Source organism: Leguminivora glycinivorella, chromosome 20 (genome assembly GCF_023078275.1).
Source record: "Leguminivora glycinivorella isolate SPB_JAAS2020 chromosome 20, LegGlyc_1.1, whole genome shotgun sequence".
In the NCBI taxonomy this organism is placed as follows: domain Eukaryota; kingdom Metazoa; phylum Arthropoda; class Insecta; order Lepidoptera; family Tortricidae; genus Leguminivora; species Leguminivora glycinivorella.
The window spans coordinates 9,585,882-9,612,667 of record NC_062990.1 but is presented as its reverse complement, the minus strand read 5'-3'; the positions used below and the strand labels follow the sequence as shown (position 1 = coordinate 9,612,667).

At 39.3% G+C, this 26,786-nt stretch overlaps 2 protein-coding genes across 4 annotated transcripts in view; one reads left to right on the top strand and one right to left on the bottom strand.

Moving 5' to 3' along the window:
• Nucleotides 1-19,160, top strand: part of LOC125237017 (sprouty-related, EVH1 domain-containing protein 2) — a 37,180-nt gene extending 18,020 nt beyond the window's left edge. For all 3 annotated transcript variants that reach the window (XM_048143936.1, XM_048143935.1, XM_048143937.1), the window contains 4 exons: nucleotides 3,866-3,953; nucleotides 5,009-5,120; nucleotides 8,821-8,912; nucleotides 15,264-19,160. In XM_048143936.1, coding sequence (XP_047999893.1) covers nucleotides 3,866-3,953; nucleotides 5,009-5,120; nucleotides 8,821-8,912; nucleotides 15,264-15,393 — 422 coding nt within the window. In that variant the 3' untranslated portion in view covers nucleotides 15,394-19,160. The remainder of the gene's footprint in view (nucleotides 1-3,865; nucleotides 3,954-5,008; nucleotides 5,121-8,820; nucleotides 8,913-15,263) is intronic.
• A 787-nt stretch (nucleotides 19,161-19,947) lies between these two features.
• The window catches only part of LOC125237057 (hemicentin-2-like), a 42,212-nt gene continuing 35,373 nt past the window's right edge, over nucleotides 19,948-26,786 (bottom strand). Inside the window, exons 7-13 of the mRNA XM_048143998.1 lie at nucleotides 25,589-25,733; nucleotides 24,490-24,620; nucleotides 23,396-23,500; nucleotides 22,840-22,959; nucleotides 22,106-22,187; nucleotides 21,824-21,876; nucleotides 19,948-20,806 (exon numbers count right to left, since the gene is read on the bottom strand). Of these exons, the coding sequence (XP_047999955.1) occupies nucleotides 20,631-20,806; nucleotides 21,824-21,876; nucleotides 22,106-22,187; nucleotides 22,840-22,959; nucleotides 23,396-23,500; nucleotides 24,490-24,620; nucleotides 25,589-25,733 (812 nt within the window). The 3' untranslated portion in view covers nucleotides 19,948-20,630. The remainder of the gene's footprint in view (nucleotides 20,807-21,823; nucleotides 21,877-22,105; nucleotides 22,188-22,839; nucleotides 22,960-23,395; nucleotides 23,501-24,489; nucleotides 24,621-25,588; nucleotides 25,734-26,786) is intronic.

Genomic DNA, 26,786 nt, shown 5'->3' with positions numbered 1-26,786 from the left:
GCCTGCCTACCTGTGTGTGTGGTGACGGGTTAAGAATTTCACCACCCCCTTTCTTCCCGTGGGTGTCGTAGAAGGCGACTGTGGGATATGGGTTAAATTGTGGCGTAGGCGAGAGGCTGGCAACCTGTCACTGCAATGTCACAGTTTCATTTTCTTTCAACCCCTTACTTGACAAGAGTGGCACTGACGCTTTAGTAGTTTCATGTGCTCTGCCTACCCCTGTATGGGATACAGGCGTGATTATATGTATGTATGTATGTATTCCAAAAATATGTCCAAAGATTTCCCAGTGACATTTCAGTGGAGTTCAGTGGTCCAGAGTTCAAGTTCCATCTAAGAAAGTACATAGATAGTAGACAAGATGGCGTTGATCGCTTCAATAAGGATGCGTTCGAATTACGATGGGGCTGTGTCGCGCGGTTGCGTTCGTGGTCTCACAAATGGTCTCGTCGGAAGATCAGCGCTGACTTCCGGGTCAGCAATCAGCATTATGCTGAGATGGGACCATTTCGTGATTTTATTTTATTTTTATTTTATTTTATTTTGTTGAATACAACTCTTGCGGGCTTACAGGTGATCCCAAAACGCTCACAAGATAGTGCTTAAATACCTATTCTAAAAATTAACAATGTCACTTAACTTACTAATACAATTATTATAAATACTAGATTGGATACATTAAATTACAATTAAATTTACAGTTACAATACATTACAAATAATACCCATATGTCAAGTTACATTTGAATAAATGAAATAAAATAATAATTTACAATTTGATTAAATAAAGGTTCATACACCAACAATGAATAATAAAATAATTGCTTCAAATATTGAATCTATGGACTAAAGTTGCCTGAAATAAATGATTTAATAATAATTGAATGTCAGTTACTTACTTAACTAAGATGTTTGCAAATTTAACTATTTTTATTTGTAAAACTGACATATTATCGGCAAATACATCGGCGTCCTGGATCCGCGAAAGGAACTCATTTATCATGATAATGGCTCGGGCCGTTGGTGCGTTGCATGCCTGACGGGTTCTAGTTTTACCGGCGGAGATGGCAAAAAGATTACGCACTCGTCTCCCTTTGCGTCCGACCGCATTCGTGAAATTGTCAGGAACAAACAAACTTAGCCTCCTCAAGGCAGCCGGGTTGTCTACCCTATGGCGCAAGAGCAAGCAGTAGTGGCGCAGTGTCGCAATCTTCCGGCGTATTTCGAGAGTATCCAAACCAACCATACCATTCACGAAAAGAGACGGAAATAGAGTTGGATAGTACCCGTAGTACCGTTTGTACAAGAACCGTGCGAATTTGCGTTGGACCTTCTCTATCATCAACACGTATTTTTCCTCGCATGGGTCCCAGACGATCGCATTATACTCCAATTTGCTTCTGACATACGCATTATACAATAGAAGGGCAATTTTCACGTCACTGAATTGTGCGGCTGTTCTAATGATAAAACCTAACGTCTTGTTAGCCTTCTTGCAAATGGTTATGATGTGATCGTGCATGTTGAGCTTAATATCCAACCCAATACCAAGATCTTGGATGGCGGAAACGTGCTCCAACGGAGCGCCAGAAAGATGGTAGCTCGCTGTGATCGGGTTTTTTGACCTAGTGAATGTAATGGCTTTACATTTCTTAGCGTTAAGCTCCAGCTTGTTCTTAGCGCTCCACCGTGACACTGTATCCACCATCTGCTGGAGAAGATCGCAGTCCAAGAAATTATCTATCGGCAACATTAACTTGAGATCGTCAGCAAAGAGGAGAAAATGCGCCCCAACGATACTACTGCATAGGTCGTTTACCATAATAAGAAACTGTGTCGGACCCAAGTTACTCCCCTGGCTGACTCCCGAACGCGTGTAATATTCTCCAGACCGAAAGTTGGACATTTGCACGTATTGGCTACGATCTTTCAAATAATTGGCAAAAAACGACAATAGTTTTGGGGTGAAACCGAGTGCTGCAAATTTCTTCAGAAGTACGTCATTATCGACCAAGTCGAATGCCTTTTTGAAATCGAAGTATATCGCATCTACTTGGTGGTGCGAGTCCATCTTTTCCAACACGTAATCGAAAAAACAGATATGGTTCGTGGCAGTAGACCGGGCTATACGGAACCCATGTTGAGCGTCGTTCAAATGATTACTAATTTGTTTTGTAAGACAACAATTCAATATGCTCTCGAAAAGTTTCCCGAAAACGGAAAGAATAGCTATAGGTCTATGCGTTACAATGTCATTAGACTTGGTGTCTTTGGGGATGGGCGTAACTCTAGACACTTTCCATTTCGACGGATACACGTCAGACTTTAGCGAAAGGTTGAAAATATACAATAAAGGTTCCTCTAATATTGACATGCAGTCTTTGACCAAGAAAGGGGGGACATTGGTGATAAACTTATCAATCCAATTGTACGTTTGTAGTTTTAGTAATACCACAGAATATATAATAGTACAAGTACAGAAGGCCCACTGCTTTGATGTTCACGAAATGCCGCCTTTTTAAATACCTACAAAATTCTTACAAAGAAACGAGCCGCACGTGTGCGGCGCCCGGCGATAGGGTTACTAATGGATTCAAACGAATTAATACTCACATAAAATGTTATACTATTATATTCAAGTCTTGGGTACCCTCTAGGTATATATGCTGTATTTATATATTTTTGTTCAAGTTCCAACATCACAAGCCTTATTGAACTTTTCCGTGGGGCTTAATCAGTAGTAGATCTGTGTAAGAAAGTCCTATGGTATTTATTTTGTTCAATATGTCTATTTAACTAAATATTATTAGCATTCCACACGTGGACATCGCTTCCAAAAACCTCACGACGTAAAGTAACAATAGAAAGTGCGAACGTTCATTCCGTGAGAACGCGCGCCACCCCTGAGTAGGCCGCGAACTCGCGGCCGCCAGGATTTACTTGTAGCGCGGTGATAGAATCGCGGAGTGAGCCGCCCCTGGTAATACTGTTTTTTTTTTTTGCATATTGTGTAGTTTTAAGTTTATTACGAATAAATATTTTGATTGATTGATTTCTCTTTTTCATATTTTTATTTACGAATTCTTGTATGTTTTACCAAACACATATGTAACTCCGTATAGACAGCCACAGTCTTAAGAAAAAAACGTACCTCAGAACCATATAGAAATAGGTACGGTGACCTAGATGGTGTTACACCTTTGGGGGACGCTCGGCTAGATGGCGCTAATGTTAATATTAGACATTTTAACACATATCAAGCTAAGAATATGGGCCAAATTGTCAAAACTGAGGTTTAAAAGTTTGAAGCTTGTGTCGAGAGATGGCAGTCTATGCACTGTGATTACACATTTTACTTTGACAGTAACTCTATAACTTGATCCTCTTACAATACTCTTTATTGCACACCTCACATAGTTTACAAGTAATACACAAGAAACAAAACAAATTAAACAGAGGTAACAACAGGCGGTCTTATCGCTTAAGAGCGATCTCTTCCAGACAACCTTTGGGTACTGGAGTTAATATTATCAGAATGTATGGTAGGTGGCTCTAAGATGAGAAGTAGAATTTAAATACAACCAAACAACACAAAACAATCATTCAATCTCTATTGCATGTCTTAATTATTATTTATTTATTTACAAGAACGGTTTACACCAATTATACTTGCATTACATTTATATAATTACATTTATTAATTAATTAATACTTTAATATATAACATAATAAAACATTAGGGACATAAAATTATCTTACAATAAAAAACTAACTATTAAATCTAAAATTAAACTTAAAATAAAATAAAATAAAAATTAAATTAAACTAAATAAAACTAAAATTTATTATTTACTGCAATGTTTCAGGGTCGATAAAGAAACACCCATACAGCGGGCCACCGCCGCTTCCCGACAAGAAGCCCACCGAAACCTTCCAGGCGCGGCTGAAATGCAGGTTTGTAATATCAAATACTATATACTATAATACGTGCAGCTTCTGACGTTTCCCATACAATTGAGCGGCAACAATTTTACTAGCGCCATCTAGCGGTTCGAGTTGATCAAAGTAGTTGTTCAGACTTTTATTTGAGTAAATTAAAATAGAAAATGCTATTACTTGATCTACTTTAACATTTTTAGACGGAATAAAACAAAAAAATAAGAATTTGTAATTTTTTTAATTTTATGCTGTATGAAACCAAAATGAAACTAAACTATTTTGATCAACTCATGCCGCTAGGAGCGCTAGTGTGCCTGTTGCCAACTTTGGCACCGAGCTGCACGTATTAACTCGTAGAGTTTACATAGTATTTGGTAATATTTACATAAATGTACAATAGAATAGAATAGAATATTTTTTATTTAACATCAGTTTGGACAAATATAACAAAGATAAAATACAACACATCTAGATGTTAAATTGGGAGCCCACTCAGCAATGTGTCGCGTAATAATTCGTAGTATTCCTATGTGAAAACTAACCAAATCAGACTTTTGGACGTTAAAAATCTAAATAACCGTTTGAGATGTGTTTATTAAATTTGGAGCACTTATGTATCTCGAAAGTCTCCATATGAGCCAAATTTAGAATAGAATAGAAAACATTTATTTAACGCCACAACAAAGTACAAATAAAACAGAAGTCATGCAAACAAAAAACATTAGACGCTAAAATAGGACCCCCCCCCCCCCACTCAGCATAATGCCGCGGACATCCGCAGCGCTGGTTTTCTGCGGGGACCTGACTTACACTAGGTTAAATGGCGGCACTTACGCCAACAACACACAATGGATACAAATATTGTTTTTTTAAATGATCAAAATTATTATTATACATATATTATAAGGAAAAAAAAAATTTTTTGACTTGTTTATGGGAAATAGTTTTTGAGTTATGAGGGGGTCAAACGTAGCTCCAAATGGTTCGTGTAATACGGTGCTGCTCGCTAGTTCTGTTACGCATTATGTAAGCACTGTTCTGATATGTTAAAATTACCTTGTTTGTTGCAGACATTGTCACGAATGGTACCTAGAGAGTGCGAACAGAGCGGGTGCCTGCGAGTTTGCTCCGGACGCCTTCAAGACTTGTATCGACGCTGTTTCCTGTATCAAATGTGCTCAGGTATGTAATACTCCGATCTACCTCCATTTTTTATTTATTTAAACTTTATTGCACAGTAAAAAATTTACAAAAGACGAACTTAATACCAGAAGGCATTCTCTACCACCTAACCTTTGGGCCAAACAGAGATCAAAGAGCTAATAGGTGCAAGAAATATAACAAGACATCTTTTTTTATGCCACGTCGGTGTCAAACACGTATACGGACCGCCTTATGGAAAGCGGCCACCGTAACCTATGGACGCCTGCAACTCAATGGGTGTCACATGTGCGTTGCCGACTCATTAAAACCTTGTACACCTTTTTTTTGAAGAACCCTGTAGTAGTAACTGTAGTTCATCGGAAATACCGATAATGCGGCACTTTCATGGTCCGAACCGTCCAGTAATCCAGCACTAAAGCACTACTCCCACCAAAAGCGAGTATACTATTTTATTTATTTATTTATTATTCAAATAAGTTACACAGCATAACAGTAAAACCAAAGCACTGTGAAACTAAAAAATAAAAACAATAGGTATAGCACATAAAACAGTAAAAATCAGACAAAAAAAAAACAATATTCTATTTAGGCGACGACGTAACAGCGTGGCTCCGTTGCGTCGTCTGACACGGCGTAGGGTTCGGCAGGTTGCCCCGGAACCGCCGAAACACCACGCCCTTCGGCCAGAAGTCTGCACTCGCGATGGTGTCCTGCAGCGGCCGCGGCACTCGCAACACAAACGAACTGAAGTGCACGTAGTGGCGCGACTGTAGCTGGAACACTCTCAGCGTGTAGCCAGTCTTCTGGCGAACGTACTCCACCACCTCATCAGCCCCGGCGGAGTAGTGCAAGCGCGACACGTAGAGCGCCCTACTCGGCGTAGCAATCCGTAGACCTGAATTCACTGGTTCCGCATTGCCACACATAGTCTTACGAGGCGCCCTGCGCGCCTTGCTCTTCTTTTGCACCAATGTGAATCCCTCCTCATCCACATTGGTGCGGGCAGACTTTTCCACAATAGGAGCCCGTGATACCTTTACAGGTGCATTTACCCGGTTCGTTGCGACGGCTACTATGAACTATCGGCTAATATAGAAGCGGACAAAAGATAGTCGCTCCCGTGTAAATAAAGGAGACACGACGATAGCGCGAGATTTGAAAGCCGAGTTAGTCGGGAGTGTTCTTAGCCATGTTTCATGAAAATCGGTGCACTATGTCGGAAGTTTTTTCAAAATTTTAATTTTGTGGTTAGGTCATGTTGCATATGTGTGCGTATGGCTGTGTCGCCGCAGCCGTCACGGGCAGTGCCCCCGCCGCCACAAATTCGGTCGCCACCGCCACGGCAATCGCCACCTCCGCCGTTATTCACAGGGCCGGGTCCATCGCTCACGCAGACTTTGATCCCATTATCGGCCGCCCCCGGAGAGGGAGAAAGTGAGGCAAAGAGTGGGGAGAGGAACGAGGGGTTAGCCCCAGATGATGAGGATGAATTCCACGAGGCGGAAGCAGAAGGCCAGAGACCAGACTTGCAAGACGTGGCAAGTAATGCGCCGATAGTTCCCAAAAAAATATTACGCAAGCGTACTAACATTAGTTATAAGAAATACTTTTAAGAATTGTTTAGATTAGTTATGTAACTTAGAGGGGAGGAAGTGTTGCATATGTGTGCGTATGGCTGCGTCCATACGCTGTTATCTATACTGAATACAGAGTGCGCTAACGACCGTCGGTGGTTTTACTCGCTCCTTTCCCATATTTATCAGGTCATATTTACACGGGAGCGATTATCCTTTGTTCGTTTCTATAGCCGATAGCTCATAGCTTTCGCTTTTTTTTTGGGACCAGTGCCTAAGGCTAGTTTTAGTGTCTCGTAAACCGACCGCTCGGAGTGATCCGCACCGAACTAAGGGCCCATTTAGATGATAAGAGAACTCGCATACGAGTTTTATTACATTACCTCCTCGTTGGTCCTCGTGACACTAAAACCAGCCTCGGTCTCTTTAAACGTAGAGTGAATAGGCTATTACTGAATCGGTGAGCTCCATCTTAGACTCTGTCTTCACTTCCCATCAGGTGTGACTAGGATCAATCGCTGATCAGTCCATAATAAAAAAACCGGCCAAGTGCGAGTCGGGCTCGCGCACAAAGGGTTCCGTAGCAGCAAACCAAAATTACAGTTAAATCAACCTATCTCAAAAACTATAAGAGATACTTTGATCAAACCAAAAATCGTTGAAAGAGTTAATTAGCATGCATCACCTCTATTTTTTTTAGAATTTTATACCCCGTAGTTATAAAAATAGAGGGGGGGGGACATACTTTTTACGACTTTGAGAGCTGATATCTCAAAAACCGTTCACTTTAAGAAAAATGTTTTTTAGAAAACTTTATATCATTTTAAAAGACCTTTCCATTGATACCCCACACGGGTATGTACATCGAAAAAAAAATTTTCATCCCTCAGTTACATGTATGGGGGCCCCACCCCCAATTCTTTTTTTTACTATTTAGTGTCATAATTTTGTAGCGGTTCATACAACACATATTCCCATCAAATTTCATCACTGTAGTACTTATAGTTTCCGAGTAAATCGGCTGTGACAGACGGACAGACGGACAGACGGACATGACGAAACTATAAGGGTTCCGTTTTTGCCATTTTGGCTACGGAACCCTAAAAAAAAGAGGATGCAGGTGATCATTTCAAGTCAAAGTTCACTTATGCTTAAATAGGCTAGTTTCCTACTAGTCAAATCAGCTTCTTTTTAAGACCTGTCAAAACGATTTGCTAATATGGAATTAGTATGAAATACTGAGGAGTGACGTCACGGTCAATTAATTTACTTTATATCTTTCTCTTTGACTTATTAAATAGAAACTATTTTAAAAAATAGCTACTGTCCATATTTTTCTTCTAATTACGTAGTGCTTTATTTTTTGCGCTGCACAAAATATTTTATTTTAAGTATTGGAAACTAGCCTATTAACTGATGTGTCACTTTAAAAACAGCGCCACTCTGCACTCTGCCAATAGGCTACTTGCCTCCTAGTCAAATCAGCTTCTTTTTAAGAGCTGTCAAAACGAATTGAGTGACGTACGGTCAACTCAGTTACTTTATGTATTTCTACCTGACTTATTAAATAGAAATTACATTGAGAAATAACTTCTATCCATGTTTATCTGATGCTTTATTTCGTGAATGGTATAAAATATTTTTCCCCTCACTAGCTCGGAAACACGTGTTTTGTTCTTTAATTCCAGCGGGTAAAAACGCATTTTATCCACTAGTGGGTAAAGTAATTTGACCTTGAATAAAGTCAAATTAACTGCTTCAAAATTGATAAAAGTAGGTGAATCTAGTAATAATGATGATTTACCACCTGTGGAACTACTGGAAGCAGTGATAAACGCATTTTTTTGCGTTGTAGTTTCCTCGCTATAGTGAGGGGAAAAGTTTTGTGTTACACTCGGGTGCAAATGTATTTTACTTCTCGCGTGTTAAAAAACTCGCAAGTTCAGGATTCTATTCTCGAACCACTCGCTTCGCTCGTGGTTCAACTATAGAATCCTTTCACTTGCTCGTTTTTCAATTCCACACTCGACGTTAAAATACAACTTTGCCCCCTTGTATAACAAATAACTATTATTTTAAGTACAGTCAAGTTCCCTATAATAGACACTATTCGCGTTGTTTATATTTTGTGTGTTATGTTACAGTGTATGCTGTACCACTGTATGTCGGACGCGGAGGGTGATTTCGCGATGCATCCGTGCGCCTGCGCACCTACCGACCACGCCTGTGCTAAGCGGTAACTCACTACTAATTTACAATTTGAGAGCATTTCTTTTGTTTTTGCCAATAATTTTTTTTTAAATTGTTTTAGGGAATTTTAGGTCAATTGTACTCAGAATCACGAGTACTTTCAATTTCACTGGGAGACAAAAACTGTCCCAGAATTTCCATACATTTTTGTTACTTTCCTTTTTTGTTACCCCGTACAACATGTACGGAAAATGGTAACAAAATAAGAAAAAATCGTATGGGACAATTTTTTTAACTACTAGGATTGAAAAGGCTAGTAATTCTGAGTAGAAATAGCTTTTTTTTTTTCAAAAATATCACACTTCATAAAAGTGGCAAAAAAAAAAGAAATGCTCTTGTATGCAAGGGGGTCTACTTTTCTCTGTAGCTAACTGTACTTATAGTATATCTTCTTAGGGTCACTTGCTCCACCGAAAATGGAGAGTTAACACGAGGTTAACCCTCCATTATATATGGAATTTGACAGTTGACAGCCCACTGACCTTAAGGTGGCTCGCCTAGGTTACCCGAAGCTCAGGGTGCGTTAGATGGCGTTAATTTGCAAATTACGGGTCTTATTTTTTTTGTGGAGTCGTACAGGCATTTATATACTTTCAATTATGCTTCGCGAACATTTAATATTAAAATTGACGTATTACAACATACATTCAACTTCTCATTGTAACGTTAATCCCCTTAATGTAGATAAATTTACTATCTTACACTATTTTTAAGTACCACTCACACATACAAACAGTGTTTTTGTATTCCTTCTAGTCGATAATTTCACGCGGCGACAGCTTGTTTAAATGGCCTTGCGGTAAAATACGTGTTATCGCATGATTTGCATGGAAGTACTGGGTTCGAATCCAGGACTTTTTCTCTTTTTTTTTTTTTTAATACTACGTCGGTGGCAAACAAGCATACGGTCCGCCTGATGGAAAGCGGTCACCGTAACCTATGGACGCCTGCGACTCAAAGAGTGTCGCATGCGCGTTGCCGCCCCATTAGAAACTTGTACACTCCCCTTTGCTGTGTGTGCACAGCAAAAAGGAGTGTACAAGTTCAAAGGAGGGCTTGGGTTGCCGACGACTCAAAGGACAATAGACGGAACAAATTAGTTCCGTAAGTCCTCCCGTCGTCAGCACCCCGCACCCTCGTTGAGCTCTGGCAGCCTTACTCACCGGCAAGAACACAACACTATGAGACACTATTTTTTGTTTTATTATTATACATAAATGTATATGTACTCGTACAGTAGTTACTGAGCGTTTTCCACAAAAAAGATTAGAAACCTATTCTCTTACATGGTAATAATTTTTGGGTTCGTCGAACTCAGAATTTCTAACATAATTATCCTAATCTGATATTTTAAAAAATTCCAAAAAGTATAGATAAATTTTAGTTTCTAAAGTATGATTCGAATGATTTTTTGGAGGAGTAATTTCGAGAATATATTATATTTAGCGAGGGTCTTGATTAAAAGTTGTGTTTTATATCTCAACTTAATAATTAGAAAATCAAAATGACAATAAAAAAATCAATATGTTCTCTAAGATAAAATTGATACCTTCGGCTCTCCATTCTTGCTCGGTCAATAAAAAATACGAAATTTATATCCAAAAAAAATACAAAAAGTTTATAGAATCCCGAGATTCGAACGCAGTTTCACGGCGTGACAGGCGACTGTTCACCAACGACGCCATTACATAACACGCTGTTACCGACGAAATTAGGCTAAGTATACGTATATAATTATTTAAATATAAATAATAATGTCAAATCCATACTAAAATTACAAATAAGAATGGGTGTGTGTTTGTTTGTTTGTCCGTCTTTCACGGCCAAACGAAGCGACGGATTGACATGTTTTTTAAGTGGAGATAGTTGAAGGGATGGAGAGTGACATATGCTACTTTTGTCTCTTTCTAACGCAAGCGAAGCCGCGGGCAAAAGCTAGTACAGCACGGGTAGCATGGTCGCGCGATAAACGATAAAATATCAGGCCGTCCCTGTCGCACTATTAGTAAGTGCGATTATAGGGACGGCCAGATGTTTTATCATTTATCGCGCGACCATAATTGCCTGCCTGGACCAGATTATATTGATGATAATTATTATTTGTAACCATTTAGTTAATATTGTCTTCAGTTACCGCGATAGTTACTCATGAAATAAAAACTATGAAAACGGATTAAATCATGTATAATGAATTTACAATTCATCCCGACGTTTCGAACACTACAGCGTTCGTGGTCTCTGAGCTCAACGGGTGACAGAGGAAAAATTACAATGTGCAAAAGCTACCCACATACCTACATACATATTCATATATATAACTATTTAGTTGTTGAAGAAAAACATTCACACAACAATAACATAGGTCAAGTAGCTCAGTAAATGTAAGGAAGTCAGCACATTACTAATACTATGCCCACACTATGACCTATGTACCTGACCTGACGTGTAATATTTTATTTTATCAACAAAGGCACAATAAAGATTGTATTGTATTTTTGTATGAAAATAAAAAATAGGAAAGAAATATAGTAAGAGTCTTTTTTAATAGAATATTTATTCTATTAAAAAATATAAAAAAAACTTAATAAATCCAAAAAAAGTTCAAATGATTAAAAAAGACTCCGGAATGGAACTCGAGATCTTCTGCTTCATAGTCAATGCGTTTGACCGAGACGCCATTTCGATTTACACTAGCAGTGTCGAAATGTATTTTATTGTATTTTTTTTGTATTTTGTGTATTTTTTTGTATTTTTTGTAGTGTTTTCGTGCTGCGTGTACGATATGTATCTTTATTGACAAAATGCGTCATTATTTCTGAGTCTGCTTGAGTTAAGTAAACTAATATCTTTAAATAATTACTTGTCAAGAGCCAAGTGTCACTGATGACAATGTCAACTAAAAATGCGCGAAATATGACGGCTCTGTGTCTGTACACAAAATTTGGCACGCACATTTTCGTAAAATTAATAAAAAATTCACATTGATTTGTCCATGATTTCTGTATGAAACAATGTATTTCGTTTAATACTGCGACGATGGATAATGTATAATAGATGTATGCGCATATTTTTATTTAGTTGTAGTGTGCGGTGACTAAATAAATGGTAGATGTTTTTTGTATGGAAAGCGAGCCACCTTAAGCGGGTGGTGCAAGTGGCCCTTAGTCTGTTTTCACATTATCCGACCGATCCGATATCGGATGTCGGAAGGATTTCAATGGAAAAAATCCAAGATGGCGCCTGTAATGTTTGGGATATCAGTCCGACATCCGATATCGGATCGAATAATGTGAAAACGAACTTAGTCGTAGTGTTATCCCGGTCATTTCTCATGGCTTATTAATGCCTGGGGACTCTTTTGGCAACTAATGTCAAGATTTGGAGACATGAAAGCGACTGTCACCTGAGCATGAACTGAGCTCTACTGGGATTCTTCCAGTGTTTTTTTTTTTACTGAAAAGTGGCAAAATAAAATATCTAGAAAAACATTAGTGTTGTAGAAGAGCGGGTTTCGCGTTGGTTGATGAAAAGTCCGGAGAAGAGTAGAGATTATTCTGTTTATTTAAAATATTAAAATGTTATATGAATGTTATGTTATGTTATCGAATGCACCCGGCCACGACGGTTCTCAAAAGTGCACTAATTTTAGGTAAATGAAAATTGGCTAACATAGAGTAAATTGCTGACTGGGCACACGTGCCGCACGAGGCCCGGAACGTGTTGAAGGTGCATTGCACCGAACATCTTGCGGGGGGCAAACGATGAGATGAGATGAGTAAGAGAATGATACAAGGTGATTAAACAATCAGCTTAATACTATTCACTAAACGATGTTTTTCTTAAAATTGGGGAGCTTCCCCGGTCTATGTGTGTTGATTCACTCATCTCGTGTTTAGGACTTGTAATCACTTTCACTCGCGCACTGTTTATTTCTCCTTCACTCACACTTTTTGCTCGATATTGCGCACTAACACTACACTTGTTATCGTTACGGATGTCACCGGTGCTGGTGTGACGTGTGTTGTACCGCGTGGAGGCTGCGCTCGCGCTCGCTCGGGGCGGCGGCGGCGGCGGCGGCAGGTTCACCCGGCGTCTCACGGAGATGTTGCTTGCTGCTGTTGGTTCCTCTGAGTCGGTTGTGAATTCTGGAGTTCTTTGAGGTCTCCATTGGCAACGTTTTTTCCGGCAAACTAACGCAATTGCCATAATTGTTATTATGATTCAAAGGCAATAAATGGCAGTGTAGTGGTGTATATTATGCATGGAATAGTCGTTCTTGTCTGGGAGTCTACTTTCCTTTAGCGCTTTTATTTTTTCTTCTATATTTTTATCTTCTTTTCTTTCCTTGAAGTTTAAGCTGCTGTTTTCGAATTTTTCGATAGTGATGTTTATTATATGGTTTATTGGGTCGATTTCTGGTGTAGGTATACTATACTTTAAATTTGCGTTGCTTTGCATGTTCATGTGCGTATGAATTGCAAAGTTATCTGTTTTTACAATGCAATTCTCCTCGATGTAAATAATGTTAGAGCGTGTCAATGTTTGTGCTGTAACTCGATCCGTACATATTGTTCGAAACTGACACCGGTCGCAACAGAAATATAAATAATGATTTGCTTTTGATAGACTAGTCCACTTGTTCTGGCACGCGGCTATGCTTGTAATTCCCGTAGAAGGTAGGGATAGGGATGTCTAAAACTGGTGTTGATTTTACCTTATGTTTTACAGACCACACCTTTTTGTTAATATTTTTCTTCATCATGTTATAAGTATTTTCATGCATGTTAAACACACTTTCATACGCCGAATCACCTAGGGAACCCTCGCTTTCCATTTCCCAGTGTAAATTGTCGATAGCCGACCAACGAGCCTCCAATGTTTTGAGAGTATCCTCTAGCTCCCATTTCTCTGTTAATAGGTCAATCTGAATGTTATTCACGGTCCGCGCGAAGGCTTTTATGTTAGCCTGTTGTTTACGCATCATCTCGTCCATCTTACTTTCGGTTCCCCTCTGCTGTTTCCCAAATATGTTTCCTCCTACCTCGGCGACGGATCCTGGCGCATCGCCTTTAGCAGCCGTCTCTGCTTGTTCTCTGTTAACGGTTGTTAATGTGCTTGCACTTGAAGCGTTCAGGTCGGTCTTAGATTCAATGTTTTTCTCGGATAATTCTTGATACCCTGCTGTTAGCTTGGCGTGGAAAGTGGTATATGATTCCTTAGTACTCTCATAAATCCTGTTAGTAAAATACGAACTAGATTGACTCTCCACCATACCCAACTGTTCATGGTTAAACTGGAACTCACTCCATAATAAGTTTAATGAGTCTAAACGTGTTTTAAAATATTCAAGCTTCGTTTTCCTGTCCGAACTGTCTTTCCTAAAGTTAGCGTAAGATGCCTCAATTAGACGTTGAATCTCCGCTCGACGCTGAACGTAGGCCATGTTGATTGATGAATATAAGTAAAATAAGGAAAGATCTTACTTGAATATCTCCTAGCGCTGCTCTGTTACTGCCAATACCACTACTGTTGCTGTTGAAACTCTGCTACTCCACTCCTTCAAACGCTGCAACCCTCACTCGTTGATTTTAAGTTCGTTCACCTCACACGATTATCAACCAAAGTATTAAACGCGCGAGATCCGATTCGAAGGACCATGTAGAAGAGCGGGTTTCGCGTTGGTTGATGAAAAGTCCGGAGAAGAGTAGAGATTATTCTGTTTATTTAAAATATTAAAATGTTATATGAATGTTATGTTATGTTATCGAATGCACCCGGCCACGACGGTTCTCAAAAGTGCACTAATTTTAGGTAAATGAAAATTGGCTAACATAGAGTAAATTGCTGACTGGGCACACGTGCCGCACGAGGCCCGGAACGTGTTGAAGGTGCATTGCACCGAACAAGTGTGATTCGGTTTATGAACCCGTGACCTTCGGATTGAAAGTCGCACGCTCTTATTACAGCTAAGCCAGCTATATATTTCGGTTCTATCACACATTCCTATTATTTGTATCAATATTTTGCAGATTTATTTGTTTCTTTTGCTGCGGTATGGTATTGAAACTTGAGCGATTTCATCGCTTTGCTTATCTTTTTTGAGAATACAGGTGAAATTTTATATATTTACGTGTTATTTACTGTTATGTCTGTCGCGTTATGTGCTCACGCGACGAACGTGCCTCAGCCCGGGCGGTGCGCGAGTTTGAAGCTAAGCATCCTGCCCCGGCTGAGGCGCGTCTATATCGTCGCGTGAGCACATCGCCTCGGGACGCGCCTCGCTCTGCGTGGACCCGGCTCGCTAGTTTTGTCTGATGGAAGCGGTGGTATCTCGCAGGTGGGTGGGGCTGACGCTGCTGTCGCTGCTGGTGCCGTGCCTGTGCTGCTACGCGCCGCTGCGCGCGCTGCACCGCGCCCTCTCGCGCGCGCACCTCGCCGGCGCGCCGCACCGCCCGCAAGACAAGTAGCCCGGGCTGCCCGGGCGCGGCCTGCGCCTGCGCCTGCGCCAGGGGGCCGCGTGTGACGAGCACGTGCCGCAACCGTGCCTCACTCAACCGAGGCCTCGAACTCGAATAAGCCCCAGCGGCTCCTTCCTCGCGCCGATCTGCCACGTCCGGGAACAGGAGAGCCCGTGTGTCTCTGCCCCGTCGTGCGGCTCCCCCTATTTAACACCGCAAGGTAGCCCGCCCGGTGACGCGCCTTTAGACAGTGAAAGTGTACCGGCTCCCGACGCGACGGACTCGTCCGGTGCCCCGTGGCTGACGCCGCCCCGCGGCTCGCTCGACACGGAATCGTCGACGCCGGCCGCGAGTCTCAGGGAATCTTCGAGCTCGCCGAGTATAGATCTGCCTCTGACGCCTCGGACGGCGAAACCGTCGCCTCGGAACAGTCCGCCGAGTGTCGAGCTCCCGTCGACACCGTTAGGACTTCCGCCGATAAAACTATCTGGGAATCCGCCGAGCGTCGAGTCTCCTTTAACACCGTCGGGCACTCCACCCGCCAAACCGTCGAACTGTCCCGGCGCTGAATTACCTTTAACGGCGCCGGGTATAATACTGCCGCCGACCCCCAGCCCCCCTAGTGCTGATCTACCTTTAACACCATCGGGCAGCCCGTTCCCCTTAACAGGCAGCTCGCCGAGCGCGCAAGTCACACCGTCCGACAGCCCCCCCAGCGCCGACCTGCCCTTAACACCGCCGCGTACCCCGCCCATACCAATCACACCCAGCCCCCCGAGCGCTAGCTTACCCTTAACCCCCAGATCTGTGGTGGAACAGACCAGTGAGTCGAGCGCGGAGTGAAACTAAACCATATTGGTTTTAAACTTGGCTGTGTTTTACGAACGTGACATAGATGGCGCGATAAGACTGCGAGCTAAATCGACGCGAAACATAGATGGCGCCACGCTTGGCGATGTTAAAACTACAAATAATGTAAAAAAACTGTTGCTGAAAAAGAATCTGTGTTACAAACTGCTTATATGTAAGCGTACCGTCACAAGAGAGAAAATGTTTCCCGCGTTTTATATAGAAATAGAAGCGTCGCTATTGAATAATAGAACAGTATTTTTAGAAATCACGGGCTGTTACTATTGCATATACGGAAGAGATTTTCTGAAGTACGAGTGCTTTAACGAAAACAAAAATGTGGCATATTTTATAGTAGTCGTAACGAGATATAAATGCGCTGTTATTTATATGGTTGTGTTTATTTACCGATGGAATCTGAGATGCCGAAATGGGAATGGAAAGAGTTGCCAAATATTGGCGTGAAAAAAGTCTACCTAAACTTGGCATGCGGTGAAATGGACGGTGAACAAAGTGTTTTGTGGACTTAATAGACTTAAAGAAGAATATTTTCCAAATGAGAATAGAAGCGGGAGACTTCACTGAAATGTGCCTAGTTTGGTGACTTTGGAAAATGAAGTGTGAAAGTGTTGACTTGGCAATTATTCAGGTGTTTTAAGTGACTGGAAAAAAAGACCTAAGAATTGTGCTTTGAAAGTTGAGTGGGACAATTAAGAGTATTTTCACTCTACGAACGAAGTGGAAAAAGAATGTATAAAGTAAGTATAAATTAAATTTCTGGTTTTTGATACTTACACAATTAAAGTTTGGGATTTTACAACTAAATTTTAAATGCGTTTTAACTTCCGTTGTTCACAATTTATCGTAAATACGTTACAGATGTTTAGACTTTGCAATGTTGCCATATTTAAATGAATGTTGCCACTCTATGAATTGTTAAATTATTTAGCATTTATGAAAATATTGGTATGGTAATTCGTCATGGTTAACCATTGTATACTTTACTGAGAAGTATTGTGCCATGCTATTAAATGTAGTTTTTACGTGTGAACTTCTTTACAATAATAATTTGCGATTTGTTAAAAGTGAGAAATCAGCTGATAAGGTATGTCGCAATGTATTAGACATTTATCTAAATAAAATAACATATTTGGCTAAGGTTGTAAACCTTCAATGAAAGATGTCGCTAGTGGCGTAATTGGTAACGCGTTGGACCGGCAATCCAAAGATGTGGGTTCGAGTCCCATGTTGGCCAGAGTTAATAATCACTGTTAATTTTTTCATTGTGACATCTGCATTTATGAATTTGCTAAAAGGAAAAATAGATAATAATGTTCAAGAATAATTGTTTAATCTATTGTTGTAAAGAGTTTCACACGTTTCTTTAAAATTAGTACAAGAGGTTGTTCGCTTATTCACTCTTATGTCTCTTATATTTCTTCTGTCTTCCAAGAATTTTAGGTATTCTAGCTTTTCATTGTTAATATGTTTGTTAGATCTGTTACAAACTCATTCTATGATCTGTTAAGTAGGTTTTGAGGCTAGTTTTTATAAAGAATTTGATCTTTATAAAAAACTAGTTGTTTTGTCAAGTATGAGAGTATAAAAATGGAAATTCTATTAGAACATGTTACATATCTATGGATTTCATGGAATATTAGTATATTTTCAGAGCTGCATGAGAAAATATGTATACTTTTAATGACACTGCTATTTATCTAAAACATATATTCTAAAATATTTCAACAGACTTGACAGTTTTCTTTAATACATTTGTATTAGAATTATTAAAACTACGGGTAGTAGGTTACCTATAGTCTGTCAAAGTGGACACTTTTTGACATTCAAGTGACCCATTTATCACAGACTGTATTATAAAAACCGCGTTTATGTCAAGTTGTATTTTTTGCGAAATTCTACGATATTTAAGAATATTGGTTATATTGATACTACCTTAAGTATACCTAAGGAGTATCGGAAAGATACATTTCCAACGTGAGTGTCAAAACCTATCAATATTATTGATGTTCAGTAATAATGTCAATAATACTGATGGGGTAAGTCGAATATAATGTCACTTTAACCACAGATTATTCGTGTTAAAATAAGACTTTGTCTATGGTCGCCATTTTAGGCAACGCAAACAATCGTCCTAGATATACCATCCTGTCTCTTACAGTGAGAATGATATATCAAGAAGGATTGGTCCTTATAATACATGTATGTATATCTTGGTAGTCACTGGCAACATACATCTTGAGTTGCCAGTAATGCCATGTGAGCTTGCGGGTAATCCCACACGCGGTCAATTTTATCGCGCAATATCAGATACCCCCTAGATTTTTGGATACCTGAGATTGCAAAAACTGTCTGTGTGTGGGATACTTAATGCTAGCGGGTACAAAGTTATATGTGCGGTTGATCAAGATAACTCCTATCACGATTGATAAAGAAAATGCATTTGGCCAACGGCAGCTATAACTTTGTACATTTTTTTCAAGAAATATTAATGTTCTGTGGGAGTTAAAAGTAAATTGTATATTAAGATAATGTATTTTTAAAATAATCGCGCATTTTCAGTAATTTCCGTACGAATAAAGAATCTAGTCTTCAAATTTTTTAACTATATTTTCATTCGTTTGACAAAGTTATTCCGTTAAAAAAAATGACCAACTTTTTTGTATATTTATATAATAGGGTTACACAGTCGAGTTGTTAACGCGTCGCAGTCGCTCTTTGGTAACTACAAGAAAACATGAAAAAATTAAATAAATGAAATTATTTGAAAAAATTTAAGGCTTTCAGTGCTTCTAGAAACGATGGGCTCATTCGAGGGGTGCCGAAGGTTTTAGATTTTCTTGCATTCGCGATATGACTTAGATATTGTCTATTCGCGACTGCGAACAAGTCAGGACCGAACACAAAACTATACAATAATCAAACAGAGTGGTTTTACAAGGCGTCCGAAGTGAGACTCTTCACCAAAATACATCTCGACATTCTAATTGTTATTCCGCATATTTTTTTTAAATATATCGTAATGTAAGTAAATGTACTAAGTGTTTAATATTACACTAAGAATATTTTAATTGTTTTTTAAATATTAACAATGTCTCGTAAGTTTGGAAATCTTAGCTAGAAATAAAAAGAGACTTTACTATAGATAATTTAATTTCTTTAAGGATAAATTAAAATAAATGAATGTTTTAGTGTTTTATCGATTGTAAGCATGATACATTTGAATATAAACCAAAGTATGTGAAAATTCGTAAAAAACCTGAATGGTTCATATGAATATAAATGTAATTGAAATAATGAAATAAATAATCGTAAATATCTACGCATTTTCAATAATTTTACTTTTACCTTTATAGTTATTAGTTATCACTTATCAGATACCTGGGGCCCGTTTCTCGAAAGGTACAAGCCTTGTATTACAAGTGCGCGAACTGTCAAATCGTATGGGTTGTCATGGAAACACACTTGTAATACAAGGCTTGTACCTTTCGAGAAACGGGCCACTGGGGTCCGTTTCTCGAAAGGTACAAGCCTTGTACTACAAGTGCGCAAACTGCTACAAGTTACAATTTACAAGTGGTTATCAATGTCTAATATGACAAGTTGGAAAGAGACTTCCGCTTGTAACTTTCAGTTTTGAGAAATGGGCCTCTGTTAGCCAGGTTCGGTTACTAAATTTGTGTGGGGAAATATAAACATTTCATTTTGCTTCAATAATTTTATTCCAAAAATATTTGTTAAAGATTATACCTAACCTTAAGCCTATTACAATATATTAAATTTTCAAGAAAGAACATACTTATAAACTTTCAAGATAAATCAATTTTATTGTTGAAAATCAGTTTAATTATTCAGACAGATTTATTTTAGCATACACATTACAGACAAATTCAAACCTTTATTCCCAAAATGGGTAGACCGAGCACTTGAAACGGCTCAAGTTTCAATCAATATATTTTAGTTATTATACATTCAATAATTACATATAAAACGATACTTTTGTCATCCTTCTCTTTCACACTCGCTTGCTTAACACGTTCACGGACGGCTAGTGACGTCATCTGTCATAGACCAAAGGAAACAAATGACTACGCGTATGCTATAGCATACGTGTCCACGAATGTGTGTGTGTGTGTAGTTAAGAGGACATATCAAATTATCAATATGTCTTTGTAAAAAACAGATAGTAAAAGTTAAACGAAAATAGATGACGCCACTGTATCTACAAATATAATAATCTATAAAAATAGTTTTGCAAATCTAGGTAGGTACAGAGAAGAAATTATTGAAATGAAAACGTAGCAACACTAGTGTCTTTCCTTTCAACTCTAAACCTAGCGATTCTAAATTTTAAACTCAATAGCAATAAGCTAACGCTCTCAAAATCGACCAATCACAATGCAGCTTACAAATGAAACCAAAATGGCCGCTGGCCGGACCGCCGATCCGGCACCGTAGGTGACCTTGGCTTGTGTCAAATTGTGGGCTTCCTTCGGGTCTTCGAGGATTATTGGGAAGTCGTTGTAATCGTGGGTTACTGGAGAATAGTTTCCCGCTGTAAGAATAGGTATTAACCCTTAAATGCATGAATTTTTCTTTCAACGAGATATTAAAATATATGATAGACAATGGTTTTCTGACTCTGGGAAAAATAATAAAAAAATATATTTCAGATCGATTTTTATACCAAATCAGTGTTAGAAGTTAAATAGGCCAAATCTTATTCATATAAATATATCGTAATTGGTAAGTTTTATTTTTAAAAATGACTACTATGAAAAAGGTAGGTACAGTATTTGTGGAACCTCTATGATAAAATGTATAAACATAAACTAATTACTAACTCCGAAAAAATCAGCCTAAATCACATACTAAAAATGCCATTGTCCTGTTTTTTCACACTTTTCCGCCATTTCATCTTAATTCTTAAATAATAAATAGTAAATCATTATATTATTTAATTTATTTAATTGTTTATTAAATAATAATGAATAATAATTAAGCAATAAATGTGATTTTGGATAGCTACATATCGAGCCACGGGCCATCAAATATATGATGCATATATACATCACCATGCATTTAAGGGTTAAGGAGTTAACGATATACCACAAAGCTTAGAAGTGAATGAAGAGTGAGTAAATGCTGGGCGAGGCTCAATTGTGACTAATTAGATCATTACTTTAATCCATTGCTTTGTTAACTGAGCTTTCTGGACCTTTCTCAATGACGGCACTTTTTTTATACTACGTCGGCATACCTATACGGTCCGCCTGATGGAAAACGTTCATCGTAGCGTATGGACGCCTACAACTTTTTTTGAAGAACCCCATACTGTAGTTCATCGGGAGTATCTCGGCAGCGAGCTTATTCCAAAGGAGGAAATTCCTCTGAATCCGCACGGTGCGTCACCATTTAGGTCACATTTCCACCATTAACACGCATTGAATACTAGAGATAGCTCTTAGCGACATCTATCGTAAGCGTTTTTCAGTTGGCAGAGCAATGAACTAGGTACTGCGTTCATCTGCGTACTGTAGCCAAAACATACTTAGATATTACTTGAACTTACCTCCAGGTTCAGTCGCAAAATGCAAGACTGACGAAGGTTTGCTCCAGCCGAAACTGAAAAATAATAAATTGGAACTGTAGTTTCAAATATTTAATCTAATATCTGTAATACGAGTATCTAACGAACAAATTACAAAGTATCGTTCCTTGAACATCGGCGCCATCTATTAAGTAGGATTCGGAACTATCGTCAAGAATTTTAATCTACTTAGTTGTTTAACTGATTAGCAATCCATTTTATTTTGAATCTTAATATACAGACCTATACAAAAAATATTTGTACCTGTTTCTTGACGTGACTATTGCTTCATAGACAGTCGAAGGCGTGAGACCTCGCACTGTGTAAGTTGCACTGTGAATTGGCCCTGGAAATACATAAAAGATAATGTAATGAACTTCTTTTGCTGATACTCTACATCAGGTCATAATGACGACTCCGAACACTAGATGGCGTTAACAGTCACTATTCTAGCCTCATAGCGACATCTACGGGTGTCAGTAATACTTCATTGAAAGTTAGAGAGCGCCGATCGTAACCGTAAACATAGAAAATCGAAAATTACTCTGCCTCGCTCTCATATGCAAGAGTGACTATTTTGGAAATGTTGTGCCAAAGATTAGCCGGTGGCTGCGTAGTGAAACGGTCAGGCTCGTTGTATTGTGACAGATATACTACAATGAGGAGGCAAGGCACACTCAAAGGCTATGACAGATGGCGCCACCGTATTAGTCCATTGCAAATAAAGAATTTCATACGTAAGAGCGAGAAGATGATATTTGTTTTCTCTCTCTCACATATGAATGACAATGAAATGCCTAGACACTTGCACAGGCGCCACCTGGCGGGATAAAATGTTAGTGTGCCTCCTCATTTCAAAAGTATCGTCGTCAATCGCAGGATCTGACCAAGCAAGTAATTTGGGCGTAGCCATAAGTTTGTATTTTTTAAGATCGTTCTCTGCCTTCCTTATTAAAACATATATTATGAAAGCGAGAGTGAGTGCACGGGTAACGTACCATCACTGGAGTCTCCGGGCACGATGATCTTGTGCCAGAGATTGGCCGGTGACTGTGTAGTGAAGCTGTCAGGCTCTGTCGCCAATCGACCGTAGTACGGTCGCAGCCACAGGTTGTATTCTGCAAAATATGAAAAATCACAGAGTTGAAAAGCAAGGTAAAACTGATCTTAAAACGTTTTAGGTACTCGTATTTTTATGCGCCCCCCTTAGATGGAGAGACGACATCTGCCAACTAGCTGGCGATAACTGGATGCGGATGGCAATGGACCGACAAGCGTGGAGGAATGGAGAGGAGGCCTATGTCCGAAGACGGGCGCTTTAGAGGCTGCTATAGATAGATAGATTTTTATGCGACTTGACATGACAACTTGAGGGCTGAATGGTAAACGAGTGAAATAGGAAATGTCCATAAGTAGGTAATGTAATGTTAGAGGTTAGACATGAGGATTTTAAACCCCTCTTTCTTCGCGTTTAATTATCTCAATTCTTTATCAGAAAAATGTGTTGTATTTTATTTACCAAAAATGGAAATACTGCTGTGATAAGTTACTTACCAATGATATTGGAGTATGAGTCGACCTCCCAGATGAGGGTAAAGCCGGTAGAAGTGGCCTTGTTCAGCGCCGGGTCCACCTTGAAAGAAGCCACGTTCGGTACACCTGGAAATTAGAATAAGTTCTATAATGAGTTGTTACAAATCATGCAATTTTTTAAGTAAGTACAAACTATCCAAACAATAGTTGTGAGTTAAACGATATTTTTGGATAAGTTGTAAGGTGCAGTGAGGTAATTTCCAATCACAGAAATGTTCGAAAGGGGAATCTTGATATGATGGAAATAATGGTGATTTTTATGTGACTTTCGAAATTACCCCCCGCTGCTGCGTAAAAAATCATGCGTTTTTTAAACAAGTTAGGTAACATAAGTAAGTTAAGTTAGGTAACTTGTTTAAAAAACGCATGATTTTTAATGACAAATAATAGTGTAAAAAAACTGGTTTCATGAAACCTGGTTTTCAATGGAATTTGATGGTCTAAGATCATTTTCATAAAAACTAGCGGCAAAGACGATCGAGTATTATAGAGAGTTACTGTCAAAGTAAGATGTGTAATCATAGTGCATAGACTGCCATCTCTCGACACAAGCTTAAAACATTTCAACCTCAGTTTTGACAATTTGGCCCATATTATTACCTTGACAAAGGTGTAACGCCATCTAGGCCACCGTGCCTATTTCTACATGGTTCTGTTCTGAGGTACGTTTTTTTCTCAGACTGTAGCTGACGGTTGCTATACGGAGTTACATATGTCTTTGATATGGGCCAAATTGTCAAAACTGAGGTTCAAAAGATTTAAGCCTGTGTCAAGAGATGGCAGTCTATGCACTGTGATTACACATTTTACTTCGACAGTAACTCTCTATAATACTCAATCCCCTTTGCTGGTTACTCACATACTTCTTACTTGAGTACTTTTATTAATCAAAAAACTCTCGACGGTTTCTCTCTCTCTCTGTCTCTCTCTCTCTCTCTTATTCTCTAGGGCTTTGAGGTATGTTTTTTTCCAAGACTTTATCCGTCTATGTATACGGAGTTACATATTACGTCTTTGCTAGCGACTCTTGAATGAGGATTTGAAGAATTACTTGCCTGTGAGTTTGAAGGAGACATCGGCCATACCGAGCGAGTTCTCGGCTCGGAAGGTGTAGTTCCCCAGGTCCCTCGCCTGGACTCGTCGGAATATCAGCTGGTGTACGTTGTCATGGACTACCCTGTGTATCCTGGAAATTATGCATTTTACCTTTAGGTTTTGTCCTTGATAAATTTTACTGTACTTACACATACTAAAAGTGCAAAAAGGACGACACCGATCTCGAAACGTTCGATGTTATTTTTTATGAGACAGGAGGCAAACAAGCAGACGTCACCTGATGTTAATCGATCACTGCCACGCCACCCATGGACAATCGAAACACCAGAGGCCCATTTCTCGAAAGGTACAAGCCTTGTATTACAAGTGCGCGAACTGTCAAATCGTATGGGCTTGTAATACAAGGCTTGTACCTTTCGAGAAACGGGGCCCTGGGGCCCATTTCTCAAAACTGAAAGCTACAAGTCACAAGCGGCAAGTCTCTTTTCAACTTGTCATATTAGACATTGACTGCCACTTGTTAATAAAATTGTAACGTGTAGCTTCAAGAAATGGGCTCCAGGGGTCCATTTCTCACAACTGAAAGCTACAAGCCAAAGTCTCTTTCCAACTTGTCATATTAAACATTGACTCTACCACTAAACTTGTAAATTGCAACTTGTATTATAGCTCCGAGAATTGGGCCCCAGAAGGCAGGTGTGTTGTTGGCCTTAAAGACGGGTGTACGCTCTTTTCTTGCATGTACATTTTAGGAAATAGTCATCAATGTGTACGACAAGTCAATCACCATGCCACGTCGTTTTGGACACTTGAGCTGTGAGCGACTGCCGCTAGCAACTCAAATACGGTGTGGACTGTGAACGAAACTGTACACCACAGGTACATCTGATGAACAGAGAAAGAAGTGGCCCGCCGAGTTTCTTGCCGGTCCTATAGTGGATACCCTCCTCCCAACTGAGGGGGGACTGAAATCTTCTCGAGGCTAAGGCGAAGGGTTAGAGCCGGCGTAGCTTTATTTGACGTTCATATGCGCATTGTAATATGCCTACTTGAAAAATAAATATTTCATTTACAGAGCATACTTAGTAAACATGTTACCTGTCATCAGTGTGTACAGCACGTCCGTCCCTGTACCACGTGGTTCGCGGCATCGGAGCCGCGAATTCTACTCGCGCCGCCAACGCCGCTCGCAGTCCGACTGCGGTGTGGACAAAACTACGCACAGCAGTCACAACGGGAGCATCTGAAAAAGAAAGATATTACAAATTAATTTGCAATTTCATGAGAATCGTTGAAGACATACTATTCAGATATTTAGAGAGAACAGTCGGATACTGGGTGTATCTACAAAATCATGATCTTCAGGGTTGAAACGGAGAAAACTTACCCTTGATCAGTCAAAAATTGTCTAAATGACGGACTAATTTAATTTTAAGCAGGACCATTTAAAAATATTGCGGCACCATAGCTCAGCACCTATGATGAACGAAATAAATTAATAGTTTAAAAAACACTATAAAACACGCTTTTATAAATGCACGTAAAAGCCAAAAATAAATTATGGATCGTTCAAGTTGTCTCTATTTGTGAGCTGAAGTTTAAAAACTATGTGCTTTTAATTATAATATTTGATTGTAAAAGCGTGGGGCGCTGGAACAGGAAAGACTTTTTGTATAACCACAGAATATATAAGTATAACTTGCTGATAAATCAAATTATGCTATGTTACGGGAAGGAGGTTACACAGATTGACGCGCTAACTGGAGTTGCAGCATGACTAGTAGGTTCTACATTAAACAGTCAAATCAATTAAAAGTCAGTGTTCAAATTAGGTACCAGTTTGTCGAACTCAGACAAAATATGCGCTAGTAGCGAGGAGAGTCGACAGTCACCGACACTTAGAACGCCGCTTTTTTCCGGTAATCAAAGTACAAAAGGGGAAAGTGTCTACAGTGACAGGATGCAGAGTTCTTGTTCGTGGACGAGATATCTTTGGTTCTCTTTGGTAACCCTTAGGCGGCATATGTAAACGTTATGTTCTTATGCAACTTCATTCGCCAGGAAGTTCGAATTAGTATTTGTTTACAAGAAAGTCTTTACTGTTCCAGCGCCCCACGCTTTTACAATCAAATATTATAATTAAAAGCACATAGTTTTTAAACTTCAGCTCACAAATAGAGACAACTTGAACGATCCATAATTTATTTTTGGCTTTTACGTGCATTTATAAAAGCGTGTTTTATAGTGTTTTTTAAACTATTAATTTATTTTATACTTTTTAGTCATTAACACTTTC